At 36.2% G+C, this 14,774-nt stretch overlaps 1 protein-coding gene across 1 annotated transcript in view; it reads right to left on the reverse strand.

Moving 5' to 3' along the window:
* The window catches only part of PLEKHA5 (pleckstrin homology domain containing A5), a 66,734-nt gene that overhangs the window by 3,594 nt on the left and 48,366 nt on the right, over window positions 1-14,774 (reverse strand). The window contains exons 16-24 of the mRNA XM_082309231.1: window positions 13,965-14,076; window positions 13,661-13,707; window positions 12,551-12,739; window positions 11,869-11,986; window positions 7,832-7,947; window positions 6,291-6,500; window positions 3,352-3,510; window positions 1,965-2,092; window positions 972-1,117 (exon numbers count right to left, since the gene is read on the reverse strand). Coding sequence (XP_082165357.1) covers window positions 972-1,117; window positions 1,965-2,092; window positions 3,352-3,510; window positions 6,291-6,500; window positions 7,832-7,947; window positions 11,869-11,986; window positions 12,551-12,739; window positions 13,661-13,707; window positions 13,965-14,076 — 1,225 coding nt within the window. The remainder of the gene's footprint in view (window positions 1-971; window positions 1,118-1,964; window positions 2,093-3,351; window positions 3,511-6,290; window positions 6,501-7,831; window positions 7,948-11,868; window positions 11,987-12,550; window positions 12,740-13,660; window positions 13,708-13,964; window positions 14,077-14,774) is intronic.

Genomic DNA, 14,774 nt, shown 5'->3' on the forward strand with positions numbered 1-14,774 from the left:
TACTCAGGCCTGTAAATGACAAGTAGTACACCTAAGGAACAAACAACAGACACATGAATGCTGATGTGTTATTTATGTTGCAAAGAGAGAGAGAAAAAAAAAAAGTAAAATTTAACTGGGCATACGCCCAGACCCACCTTTATACCCCAGCTCAGATTAACTAAGCATTTTTTATTCTGCTGAGCGCTACAAAATGTATTTACAAGTTCTGGTTTTGATTATCAAGTCACAGGAAGGATTGCTGACTGCACTACAAAGGCCCAGGTCACCTTTTATATCCATAAATTGAACCACTTGGCTTACTTAACTATTCCCATCACCAAATATCCTAATAATGTCTTAAATTTTATCGTCTTCCTTCCTCTTCCCCTACACACTCCCCCCTCCTTCTTTCTCTTTGCAAACAATTTTGCTTTACTCCAGCCTTTTCTTCTTGCAAAGTAGTACACCACCAGTCAGCTAGTGGTTTTTGTTTCTTCGTCTTTTCTTACTCCTGAAAACATGACCAAACTGGGGTCTTTCACTTGCTAGTTCAAAATCTACTAGATACATTTGAAACTCTCAAGGATCCCTCAGTCTTGGGCATACCTGAGGCCATCCATCAGCAAGGAGGTAAGGGTAAATAATCTATACATATCCAGGATTGAGATGCTGTTCTACAAGATGAATAGGGAAGGATTTGCTCCAAGCAACAACTATAGCATGACTTCATTTCTAGCAATAGTTATTTAAGTCCCTGAATTAAATGCAAGCATAAGACCTACATTAAAATCTCAGAAAAATGGAATTTCTGTAGTTGTCCACTGGGAAACTATTTTTCTCTACGTTATAAAACCATACACTTGACATCTAGACTAGCCCAGCACTTTCAATTCACAAGGATTTCAGAGCATCAAAAGACATGGTCAAAATAAAAGAGTTTTAACATATGTACTATGTAAGCTATGCTTCAGTCAGACTCTTTTCCATACCTGCTGTTGCTTGATTTCCTTTTGAAGACTGTGCTGCTAATTCAAATGAAGAAATAATTCCTCCTTGTTCTTGAACACTAACTGCTTCACTTTCTTTTGAGCTGGTTTTGGGTTTGTGGTTTGTAACTGTGGTCACACTCTGCAAGCTGGTTAAAAAAAGCACAGCGTTTAGAACTCACTCTAACTTAATTTCAGGTGCTAACCACTAAGTATAGGAGTTACAATTTAATTTTTTTCTGTTAATAGAAAAAAGTTGCAACTTGCAAGTTTGTGTAATATAAATTAAGCACATATTTTGAAACCCTTCTACCTTGTAAAGTTAAGACTTAAAAAAAAAAAAAAAGGCACTGGAAACTGAATTCCTTTCCTCTACATACTCATGCAGTTTCCTTCTGCGTGACACCTATTTTGCTGAAGGGTGCTGTAAGTTATGACCTAAAGTAAGAACTCACTTAGGATCTACATAACTTACAATAAAGTTATGAATCCTTAAAGAGGAATACCCAAGACACAATATTCCTCTAATTCTGCAATACTCCAAAATAGTGAAGAAACCATTAAAGCATATATATCTCCATATAGAATAAGCTGTTTAGTCAGCTCCTGAATGTGACGTTTTCCTAAGTATCAGTGGTAAAGAGCTTGCTATGGAAGCCCTGGCTGAAGCTTTCATAATAAACGGATAGAAAGCTTGAACTGACATTACTAAATACATTTTGTATCCCAAAGCAAGGATTATGAACATATTCTGTTTATAACTGGGGCAATACTTGAAAATAAACATTGCTCCTCCCACCAACTCATCACCTCTTACTGAACCCCTACAGTGGTTAGGTTTCTTACTAGATTTCTCTATATGTAAACCACTCAAAAACATATAAATATACCTTATAAGTATTTATGACAGTATTTCATTAGTTGCTTCATCCGTTCGGCTAATAAGTACAATCTGTAAGTTTAGAATGGCCTCTGAACATCTTGTTTTATTTTTACCTTATATCACCATCATGTGTTTCTTCCAATTTATTTTTCTTTTCCTTTTCTGCTTTCTCTTCATTACTCACGTCTTTTGAGTCAGATACAACATGTGCATCTGATAAAAGATCATCAGTTTTTGTCAGCTATAAAAAAATTGAAATCATGAAACAAAAAGCTGTAACACATACTAAGTGTTAGATAAGAAATACAGTTTCAGGAAACAGTTTTATTAACAGACAAATTTTGCCATCATGTATACTTAGTAACTCAGAATTACATAACTTAAGAAATTTTTATCAATACCATTCAGGTTAATAGAGTTATCCTGAAACTTATACCAGAGCCAATGGGCAGGGCTTGGCTTAATAACTTCCAGAAGTTATCTGAACTCTTTGGATTGCAGCCTGCCTATTTTTTCATGCTATCCCTTCTCTTCACAATGCCAACAGAGATTCCAGCTACTGGAATGTATTGCTGATGAGCCTGAACACTGCTCTTAAAGGTCTGATAAGATAGATATAACCAATATAAGTGTATCACATAGTTTTCCTTTAAAAGATTTGCATAACTTAACAAAGCAACAGACTCTCCATACAAAGTGTCTTTAAAGAATAACAACGGATGTTAATTATTTGATTTTATACCATTCTCCATCAGACATATGTTTAAAAAAGCAAAATATAAAATAGGAAAACAAAAGGAAAAATGAGTGAGGAAAAAAATATTCAACTATAAGTAGGATATTATTATGTAGAAATAACTCCAGTAATCTGTTCTTCACAGTCGGTCTGCTTCTGCTGAGTGTTCAGGGCACTATAGTACCAGAAACACCAAGGTAACTCACTGCCAAGTGAGTTTGAGACTATTTCAAGACAAATTAAATCCGATGACCAAATAGCACAAACTACAGTTACTGCCTACTTCCACGTATAAATTGTCATGTCAGCTTTATTCTGCTTCCTATAAACTATTTGCTGCACTAAAGCCAACCAAACAAAAAAGTCAGGTGTATTAAATGATTGTCAAAAACGAAACTGGGACATTCTAAGCAATGAACAGATCAATGATTATTATTTAAAGATACATTAGTATTGGTTTTGTTTCAAAAGAAGTAAAGACCATAATTTTGTAATTTTCCAATCAATCAAGATAGTAACAGATGAAGTTAAGTAAAATGAAATTTAGGAAGACTATATACAAGAAAATTCAATTTCCCGACTATAGACAGATCTGATTCAATTTTGCACTTCTCTATAGAATATTTGTTATGTCCAAAATGATATCTTAATCTTTCAAGCAAAAGGAACTGGCTCAATTTCCCATACTCTGCTGTCTGTGGCTCAAAATATTTTTCTACTGCAAGACAGGCTGATGAACAGTTCACTAAAGGATAGTTTAGTACCTCTTTCATAAAACCTGAATTATGTTCTTGTTCTCCATCATGTTTTAGTTCCGCTATTTCTTCTCCAGGACTTTCATTATTTTGTTTCAAATTATTTTCTTTACTGGTGCTCTCTAATTCCTTCATGTTACCAGATACAGTATCATCCTTTTTTCGATTCTGTGGAACAAAATTGATATATAGACATATTCTTAAAAAAGTTATCACAGTCTCAGTTCTGATTCTTCTGCTGTCCTCTGACTGTGATAATAAAAAACTAACTTAAAAACTTTAAGCACGCCACATTGCAATAAGAAAAATGGAAATCGTTAAGGACTTAGAATTTTCTCATTTTTGTACCTTTCAAAACAGTTCAGCCTGTCTAATAATTTTTTTCTTTGTAAGATTACTGTACTTTCTGCACCACCTCCCCCCCCAAATCTCCAGCATTTCTATTAGTCACCTTTACCTTCTGAAATTCCATTCATATTTAGCTCAGTCACACACAGGCTTAGAGGCATTCTTTTTAAAAATAGCTTTTCCTGATTAAAAAAAAAATTATGGATAAAAATCTGCTCTCAATACAAAATTCACACTGCACCTGCGTGTACTTTCTCCAATTATCTTGGGTATCTTCCAAGCATATGTTGTTAACTGATTTAACAGAGGACAACATAGCATCTGATAATGGCAGAGGATATTACTTATTCCTTAAAAAAATATCCATTGCACAGACAATAATCTGATTTAAAAATTCTGAGGAAGGATGGTAGAGGTGTCTTAAGATTGTGAACTGTGAATGTTATGTAGGCAGAGTAGCAAACTGAACTGAAGTGCGGTTCATCTAAGTCTTATCAAGCTAAGTACTAGGGCTGAGAAAAATAGCAGCCACGATAGTAGTAGATCTTGTGGCTGAATTCCTGTGATTTAGCACATGCACTCTGTTAAGAGGAAATTCCATGTAAGTCAGTTCACAAATAAATCTCTTTACTTTCCTAACTAAAGTATGCACCCATATCACACGCTTGTCCCAAACAATAACAATTGTGAAGCAACTTCCTTTTGTATTTTGGTAATCACTTAAAAATTGTACAGTAGGCTGTTTATAAAATTCTTTTTTTCCTCCAATTCTTAAATAACCAAACCCCAGCTGAAAAGACTTCCAGCAGTTAATGCCATTGCACCATTTTTCTGTTTAAAAATAAATAGGCATAGAAACTATGCTTTTAAAAATAAGAGCTATTACTACAGTGTAATACCTCATCTTAGGGCTTTTTGCCAAATAGCATTCTGGAAGAATTAAAAGTTGTGATAGAAAAGGTGATTTTGTAGCACTAACTACTAGCTAACTGTTCAATTCAGACATGTTCTCACTTATTCTATAAATTTCTTATCGCATCCACGTAGCACTGATTTCACACAGAAGACCGAAGAACATGCTGACATGAACAAAATTCTCTTGAGTTCTGTATAGCAAGTAGTGCTGGCACAGAGGATTTGGCTACTTTCCCCACCCTGCTCCCAGTGTGCTGGCTAACCAGGTATGACGCATACACGACTGCAGTTTCCTCACCTCGAGGTATGAAATGATATCATCGGGAAGCGGTAAAGCTCAAACACCTCTGTACAAACTACAAAAAGAAACATCTGCAAAGCTTTGCATGTGTTCTTCTTGAGAAAGGCAGCGTTAATCACAGAAATATTTGTAGGAGCCCCCATCATATATAGCATTCATGATGTCATCCCAAATACAGATGCTCTAGTGCAAAGGCAAAACTTGAATTCAGAGTCTTCTGGGGATCCAATGTTGTTGAAGGGAAAAATAACTTTTGTATAGCTCTGAAGGCAGTTTAGAATGCTGAGAGGAAAAAAAAAAACCAAACCAACCTAAAACTTATTTGGAAATACGTATGTGACTTATTAACAGTGCAATGCATTTAATCTGGTTTTGGAAAAATCAGATGTTAAAATGTGTACAAAACATGAAAGAAGGCATTTCCATGTCAGGGTGAAAAAAAAAAAAAAAAAGAAGAAGAAAAAAATCAAACCCAGTGTGGTCTGAGGAAAAAACTATGCCAGAAGACTGGGGGGGGGGGGGAGGAAAGATAACTCCATTAAGCTATTAAAAAAGAAAACTAATTCTTAACAGTTAGAAAGTAGTAGGCTAACATCCACTACCCTATTAATCTATTTGATATTTTTGTCCTGAAGCAGTGTGAGGTTTTTTGTTTGTTAGTTGGGTTTTGCATGGGTTTTGGTGGTTGTTTTTTTTGTTTGTTTGGTTTTTTTTTTTTTCCTGTGGGTTTTTTTTGTTTGTTTGTTTTTTTGATGTATATTCAGGATAGTATTTCCTGGTTAACGACAAGTTGTTATATCTTCCTTCTCTTTCCCCACCCTTAACTATTTCATAAACTCACTTCTTAACTGTTTAAGAATGAGTGAAAACAAAAGTGAGGGTTCTATTTTTATGTATTTATGGGCTCAAAAAGCACAGCGAAAGAGCACCAGTTAAGAGCTATCATCATAAATATACATTCCTACCTAAAAATGTTACAGATGTCTGAATGTATTACATGCCAGAAAAATATTCATAATTTATATATCAACTGAATCGTGATTCTCTCTGACACAGCTTTTAGTCACAAAGCTTGCAATTTCATGTTGTTTGCTAAATTTGACAAAAAAATGTTAAACATCACAATGCATAATCAAACATATGTAGATTTGAACTATTTATTTTCTAAAAAAAGACAAAGACATGACCTCTACTATCATTAGGTATAAGCACGAAGATTGTCTTCTCCCTTTCTCTTGTGTATGGCACAGAATTGTGACTATTACTCTATACAAGCAGTCTCAGACAAACACCTATGGTATCATGTGCTTTTGGAAAGAAGAATTTTGTAACTTTTTTTTTTTTAATTGGACACATTAAAGTTTTTTAGTAACATGGGACCCACCTGTGCCAATTTGAATGGATTATCTCTGACAAACGACAGACTCTGTGAAGGAGACTGGTCTGAAACACCAATAATATTGAGTCCTTTTCTCTTCTCTCTCAGGCAAGCTTGTTGGTGTCTCTTTATTCTTTCCATCTGTTCCTCCACAGTCATTCGAGGCCGTGTGCTTTCTGCAAGACACAGCTGCTCCACTGCACTTCTTGGTCTTTCCTTAAATGGAAGAATATATATATATTTTTTTGTTTGTTTGTTTGTTTGTTTGTTTGAAAAAAGCAAGATTCTAAATGGTTTAGCTTATCAGAAAAGATTACCTAATGATTTACTAAAAAGCAGAAAAATAGTGGGCAAGATCTCCTATGTATGTGAAGAAAGTACAAGAACCAATTATTAATAAATGAACACCAAAATTCAAAATAATTTGCTTTTTTAAACAGTGACATTACCACCATCAATGATAAACATTAAGAGAATGGGTAGATGCGCTCTTAAAGCCATTCTATCAAGTTGAAACAATTTACCAGACATTAAATGACAGGCAAACTCAAGTTACTTGACTGAGACAGAAACATAGTCCAAATTTAATGATCCAGGACATTTATACCAGTTGATCTAATAGTGATTTCTGCCCCCGCCCCCCCCCCCCCCCCCCCCCCCAACCTACAGCTGGCCATCATTTAACAGCAAGCGCAGGCTGAAACAAAGTGAATTTATCACCACTTAAAAATCTGTAATTCTAAGCATTGTGTTATTCCCAAAATAACAACGATCACCTTACCTACTCCGTTCTTGAAATTCACTGATTTTCAGATAGATCTCTACTTTGTATGACAGAAAAAAAATTTACTTCAGGCTAATCAGCTGCATTCAGTACATTCACAGTAACTGATTTCACTTCTGAAGTGGTATTCTTTCTCCAGTCAAAATCCTGTGAGTTTCTCTCTCCTCTCTCATTCTTCCTACAACTTCTCTTCTATTCGTGCTGTAACTATGGTAAAAATTTTCCTCCCTTTTGCATGAACTACATGTAAATGTCTGTCTTCAACCCAGAGACTACAGGACTCTCTAATCTGAAATTCCAGGCTTATTACCCACATATTGCTTACTGTATCCTTATTTTCTGTCTGCTTTAAGTATTTCTCAGATCATTTTAGTAATGAAATAAATAAAAGCCAGTATTTGTTATACAAGGGCTGTTAAATTGCCCCAGAAGCGAAATACAAGTCCTTCAAAGCTTTAACCTAAGATGCTTCATGTCCTTTCAGCTCAAGCCTGAACTTCATTAGCTTAGTAGATTTATCATTACCATTTAGTTCTTGCCCTGTTTGAGTGTCTCTATGCAGTTTAACATACATGACCTTTATAATTTTGTCATTCTTTCTACAGCTGTCTCCGTCAACTTAGTATATTGTATTTTTATAACAGTGAATCTTTTTGTAAAGAAAATTAAAAAGATAACTACAGCTTTTGACGTCAGTACAGAAATTGAACTTAGAAATGAACACATCACTATCCATCAATGCTCGAAGGTTATTTTTAAGTACCGTTCTTAGATCTATCTTCTTATTCTTCCTCAAAGTGACATACGATGCTATTGTTGAAGACTCTGGCGTTGGTGATTTGGTTCTGGGTGGTACAACTCCCACAGGAAAATGTGAGCCTGCGAAACAGCAAAGCAATATACTAAGTGCTATGCAAAACATTGCCAAAACAGCTTACTGTTTTCTAGAAAATACATATTGTCAGCCTTGGAAACTATTTTTCGAAAGACAGCAAAGATCTTAATGCCTAACTATCACGCCTGTTAAGGTAGGCAGGCAGATGACTTTCCCCATGGGAAACTACTGCACATGGCACAAGAAAATGCTGGACATAAAAATATAAACAAAAATTTTGTCTGTGAGAAACAGACACAAGTTAGATAGCATTGTGTGGAATGGCTAGATTTCACAGATAGTTAAGGGGGAATTACGTGAAAGATGGCCAAACCTCACAGGCGATCGGATGTCAGTACTGGGAATTTTTTGTGGAACAGCGCTTGCAAGGCCAGCAGAGTGCCTAGGTAACCATATCAGTGCTACCACTTAAGGCCAAGCTTACCTAGATAATGGTGTCAAAGATACAAAATTTAGCAAAAGTGGGACCAAGAAACAAAAAGTAGTTATGCGTGGGTTGTTTATTTGGGAGGAAACAAAGGCTGTGAAAGGCATGGGGCAAGGCAGATGGGAAAGAACAGGCGTGGAATAATGGTGAGCAGGGGGAATAAAAGGGGCCAGCTTTGCACAAACAAGCCGTTTGTCAGTATGCTTGTCTGACGAAGCCCTGTGCCTTAGCATTGCCATCTGTCCTATCTTCTTATTAAACTTTATTCTGAAGTATTTTCCATGTGAGTATGCTTTCCCTTCTGCATGTGAGAGCATGAGATATGCTACTGATCTTCAAGGCAGGCTAGGGGACAGCTTGCCAGTACGGGACATCTACAGAGAGATCATACATAGGTCTGAGGGACAAAGAGGAGGAAAGACTGCAGGTCTGTGGGTTGGCTACCAGAAGGACTGTAAGTCTGGTCCTGCCACCGGGGGAACCTTTTGTCTGCAAGATGCTAGCAAACTGAAGACAAGACTAGATGGCAAGCAGAATATAAGGTGTGGGAGCCAGCTGTCCAAGGGACCTTAGGTCTTGGATTCAGATACTGGGGAGGCCAGAAGTACTGAGGGTTGACTGATGGAGACACCATAGGTCCGGTCAGCTCTTGGAAGGACTCATTTATGTGTATGTGCACACATGTGTGGTCATGTCTATATGTGTATGAGACCAGCCAGCAAGCTTTGAGCCTGGTTAGCTGGTGAGCGAGAACAGGATCATGCTATTTGTGGTGTTCCACCTTCATGTGAGTGCTGCTCTTGTTTATGCGGTGCCTGCAACAGCACTGATCTCAACCCTGTTTGCACTATCTGTTGTGGTTAGCTGTGGCTGTGCTTGTGACAGCGGGACTATGTCCTCAGCCTCGCAGCTTGCGGTACTTAGAGAGCCTGCAGCAGCCGGGCTCTGTCTGGTCGGGAGCTGACGATATTCTGTGTCCTGATGTCCGCTACATTCAACTTCTCGTAACAATATCCACCGCTATTTTTTCTACTTAGAGAAGCCCTGCCAAAATACAATTAAGCTGGTAGGAAACTGAAGTAAGTTAAAACTTACCAAAATATACAGATATAATTAAATAATGCATGCTTCATTTTTGTGTCTTGATACATGCAGGAAATCAAACTATTAAAAATATTGTTTCCTCACTGATTTTGCCTAAAAATAGATATAATGTCTTCTTTGATAGCCAAGTTATTTCTCCCTGTTTTTCCTGAACCTGCACAGATTTCAGAGGATATATGGATTTGGTGAAGGCTCAACTCTTTCTCTAAATTGTTTGACAGGCTGACAAAATAGTCTGGAGCTATTTGAATACCAAATCCATCATTCAAAACAAAAACTATAAAGCAACAGTTTGGGTCTCCTTTAGATGTAAAAAGGATAAAACACAGCAGAAGTCCATTTTCCTTTTGTGTCACCTTTATGCACCACTCAGGTCATAAATATTCCTCTGCGTGCAGACAGCTGTAAGGGTTACTTTACATAGTCCCATTAAAATGTTTCTCTTTGTTGACATTTGAAGAGAGAGGGAAATGGCTGACAGAAGAAACATGAGGAGTGTCTAGTACAGTAACGTGCACAATGAACTAGAAAGACATTTTTAAAATTTCCTCTGACATTTACTAATTTTTAGAACTGCCCTCAACAGGAAACTATGTCATTTAAGTATGACTTCTTAAAACAGCAAGAAAGAAAAATTGCAGAGATGAGCTGCTTTTGAGTTTGTTTCCTTTTCAGCTTATAAACTGTTAAGATAGAATGGCATAAAAATGTTTGTTTGAAACAGCATATAGTTGTAATTGCATAAGCACTATAAAAAAACCACAGGAATGGTTATATTTTTTCCTACTGCATGGGGATTGTTGTTATAAGTAAATACATAGAACAAGAAATATCTGTTAGAAAATCTGCATGCTCAAAAGCGTGGACCAGATGATAAAACACAGCTATGACAAATCCACTTCACACTGTTGTTTTAAGAAGATAAAAAGCCTCTTGCCACTTGCTGCCACTGCAGCTATTCTCTCCCCCAACCCCAAATATTATTTATATTAGAAGAATTTGTATTATTGCTTTCCCTTACTGAGGACTGTTTTTCTACAAATGGACATAATAAAATTACTTCTGTCTTTACAGAAAATGATAGAAAGCAGATTAGGGTGCTCAAAAAGTATTGGTTTGCTTTATATAATCAGTGCAGGCTTTCTTATATTGTCTTGACAATTACTTTCCCTCTTGTCATAAATTACCTGGAATCTGGAACAACACGGGTCAACAAAATCTAGGTATGTTGTCAGAAAGGCAGCTTCCTCAATTTAGGTGGCTGATGATTTGCAAATCTCAGGCTAAACCTTGCACTTTTCACCACCAAGTTGTAAGAGAATTAATATCTATCTTAAGTGAACATTATACCTCAGCAAATACCACAGTCAATATGAACTGACTAATTGTCTGGTAAGTGCAAGCTTCATTATATCATATATCATAGGGCCATTCACATTGTTTATGCCCAAACTGTATGCTAGCCTTAGTTTTAAAAGAGCTCCATTACTGTTCTGAGGAAAATAATATCCTTATATGATCATAGTTCTTGGTCAAATTCTGGTACTGTTGCACATGCTTAGTCAAACTACCGTAACAGAAGGCAGTGATCTTGCTGGCACTGGAAACATCACCTGTTACAGTAAAAAAAAATGGATAAGTTTAGTTACTTTTTCTAAAAGCTCTTAATATGGGTTTGGGGAGGTGCTTAAACTGTTTTTCCTGAAGTCACCTTTAACAAACTATTCTGTGTGTTTTAACAAACAGAATTGAGAAGCACTTCCTGGTAAAAGACTCTACCAAGCAATTAGTAGCTTTTATAGAAGCTAGATGAAGAGAAGAATCTAAAGCATTTAGCAATTGCAAAGACCTTTATTGTCTGTACACTCCAAGGTCATGATCATTATTTCTATTATATCGGAGGACAGAAGGCAATTCAACAATTACAAGATTAAAAAAAGAAAAAGACATTGTTTCCCTGCCTTATGAGAGCCTGAAAATTCTGTGGTGCTGCCTTTTTGGACGTTCCAGTGACATAACATCAGGAGCTTGATTCAAAAACTGAATAATTGTTCAAGGGCAAGAACACAAAATGGGTAATTGTTCAAGGGAATGGTGTGTGGGGAATGTGAGTGATGTGATTAGACATGGTGTCAATAAGGATTTCAGGGTTGTTGGTGAGTGTAATGTTTGATTTTTCTGCGGTGTAATTGACTGAAATCTTTCCCATCATATAATTAAATAATTATTTTATCGTGGAAGCTGTTTCATCATATTAAGAAATGGATGGGCTACAAAAATACGAAGGATGATATAGCTTCTGTAACACAGTTAAAGCTTTGTATTCCTTGTGAAAAAGGCTGAAAGGTTGTAAACACCACGCCTGGGGACAAACCTTTAGTTGTAGATTCTGATTCTGAAATTTGTTCTGTTTTTTCTTCACCATTAGACTCATCCACTTCTGCTACTGTAGTTAACTCCGGTTCACTCTTATAAAGCCTATAGTCAGGACCCTGAGGAACGACAAGTTATGAGGTAAATAAACAGGCATTTTTGTACAAGTATTTATGTCTTAAGACTCAAAAGAGTTACGTTGTGATGACTCTGCTCTTACTTTAAGACAATGTTTCATTGTTCAAGTGCTATCGCAGCAGTACTTTCCTGTAGTTAATTTGAGTAACAACATTTGCAGACTTTCAGAAATTACTGAAAAAAATTGCCATAAAAATGCAGAGTGTTTTTTTTTTTTTTCTTTTAAATGATCTTCAGGAAAAAAAGTTGTATAAGGCTTCAGCAAAAATTGATTCTGAGCCTAGAGTTTTTTAAGAACTTGTGAGTAGAAGAATTTAATTTTCTGAAATTTACTCAGATGCAGGCATTTAAGTCTTAAGACATTTTATATATGCACAGAATATATGACAGGAAAATGTGCAGAGCAAAAGATGGAGCTATAAATAAAAGTAAGTAGCCCAAAGTAAAAACATAACACAAAAGTAGCCAGATGACAAAATAAAAATTGTGACTGTGCAAAGGAAGGGGGATGCTTCAAGAACAATGTGGCAGTTTAAGCCACTTACACAGTAAGATCCATTTCTCTGATATCCTTGAACTTGGTGAATCTTCTTTTCTTCTGGCAGATGTACTGGGCCCCTGCTATAACAGAGCAAGGAGCTGCTATCACTGGGCAGAGGGGGGATTATGGGAGGATGCTCTGTAAAGTCATAGGACCGAGGGAGTGGAGGACGAGGTGGGACTACTTCCTCTTCCTAAAGATTGTAGAATAGTCACCTTATTTAGATGTGCACACCTGTTACAATTATTTATAACTTAAAAAGAAAAATAGATTACCATAGCTACACCAGCTATAGAATTTGGAATTAAAGGGACAATGTCACACTAAAAAAAAAAAAAAAAAAAAGGCCAAGACAGCTTTATTTTCGTTGGGTTTCTTTGGGTTATTTTTTGTTCTTTTGTTTGTTTTTTGTTTTATTACTACCACCTAGACTGAAATTCTTCAATAGTTTCATTATTCCGCTTACCATGATTTTCAATTCTAACAAACACCTGCACTTTGTTGTGGACATGTATGAACTCTCTGAATCATCCTTTTAAAAATTAAATTCAATATCTTTTTAAAGAATTGTATATAAATTAGACTTTCAGAGAGTTCTGTAAGCCAGATGTACATTGCATAAACTTTAGACACCCATGACAATGTCCCTTTAAAACTGCAACTTCTAGCCAGATTTTCAGAGGAACTGAACATTTGGGAGCTCCCACAGTTTCAGCTGTTCTTGTGGGTGCTCTGGCCATCTGAGAACCAGGCTCAATATGTGAACAGACATATAAAGCAATGTATTTCTTCCCATGAAAAGTGTGGTGGGTAGAAAACAAATCCATAAATCAGGGTTTATAATTTCTAGGGTAAGAGCCTAGGGAGAGGAAAAGGTGAGAAATGGAAAAGAGAAACATACCAGTGAGAATATAAAGACACAGAACAAATGAAAGTGTTAGAATTACTAGTGGAGACATCAGTCTTTAAAACTAGTTCATAATGCAGTATTTTCACAGAAACATACTGAATACATACTTCAGACATCCTTAAACAATTGTAATAATGCTCATTTTTATCATATGTATATTAGAAATTCAGTGATGCTGAAATGGTTAATATACTAAAACCATACCTCATTTTTATATTTAATAGCTGAAAATGTCCTTGATCCCATGATGCCTGTTTGGGGTGAGGGGGAAAGGCATAGAAAGAAAGAGAAAAAATGTTTTCAATAAATAGCTTTTAAAATATGAACTATAACCTGTTGCTATCAAATACACAAAGCATCAACTTAAAATAGATGATTGCTTTCTTCTTTTCTTAGCAATTGTACTTTTTTTTTTTTTTCAAACATACAAAAGCAACTATGGAGCTTATCCTTTAAAAATATATATGATCCAATCTCACTTCCTACAAGATAAAACCAATCAGTTTACCTGCCTCTGAAGAGCTTCTTTGCTGTTTATGTTTACTTAAACCCTCCATGACATCTTGAATTCTCCACAGTTCCTTCTGAATCTGAGCACGCTGTATCCCTGCTGACTCAGTCTGCCAGTAAATAAACAGCATGTATAGGTGATAAATTAGAAAACATTGCAAGCAGAAAAAAACAGAAAACCTTTTTCTTTCTTGAGACTACACTGTGTACCCTTTCCTAATGAAAGAGAATCAAATGCAGTAATGACAGACACTCTCCTTTCCCATAAAAATGCAACATTCAAATATTGTCAGAAACAAAATGTATAAGATTAAGTAGTTTCATAATGTGTCAGTTAATTTGATAACAATTTGCTAGTTCAAACTCCACTTAAGAACAGAATTGTATCTATTGTCTCCAAAGAAGATCCAAACAAACTTTGCACAGGAGACTTACATACAACGAAAGCAAAGGAATCATCAGCTCCAACTCTAAAATAGGTGGAGATGAACATGGTGTTTGCATACCAGCATATAAACTGTGGGCCTATTTGCATTCATGGCCATGCATGCTTTGGACTGCATAACACAAATTTCTCAGCTCTTGGACTTCCTTGTAATCTCCCTTTCATAGCTGCATAGAAAATCAATCCCTGGAGCAAATAGCCTTTAATGCCTCCCAGCATGGACCACACCCATCTGCCTATTCCAGATAATGTATGCACATCTGTGCATGTGTGCGTCTCACAGAAAGATCGCTGAAATTCAGAACTTACACTAACTGTCCAATCTTCCACAGCACAGCAAGCTAATAAGATACACGTCAGAAC

The sequence above is a fragment of the Platalea leucorodia genome (assembly GCF_965183815.1).
Source record: "Platalea leucorodia genome assembly, chromosome: 4".
Lineage (NCBI taxonomy): Eukaryota > Metazoa > Chordata > Aves > Pelecaniformes > Threskiornithidae > Platalea > Platalea leucorodia.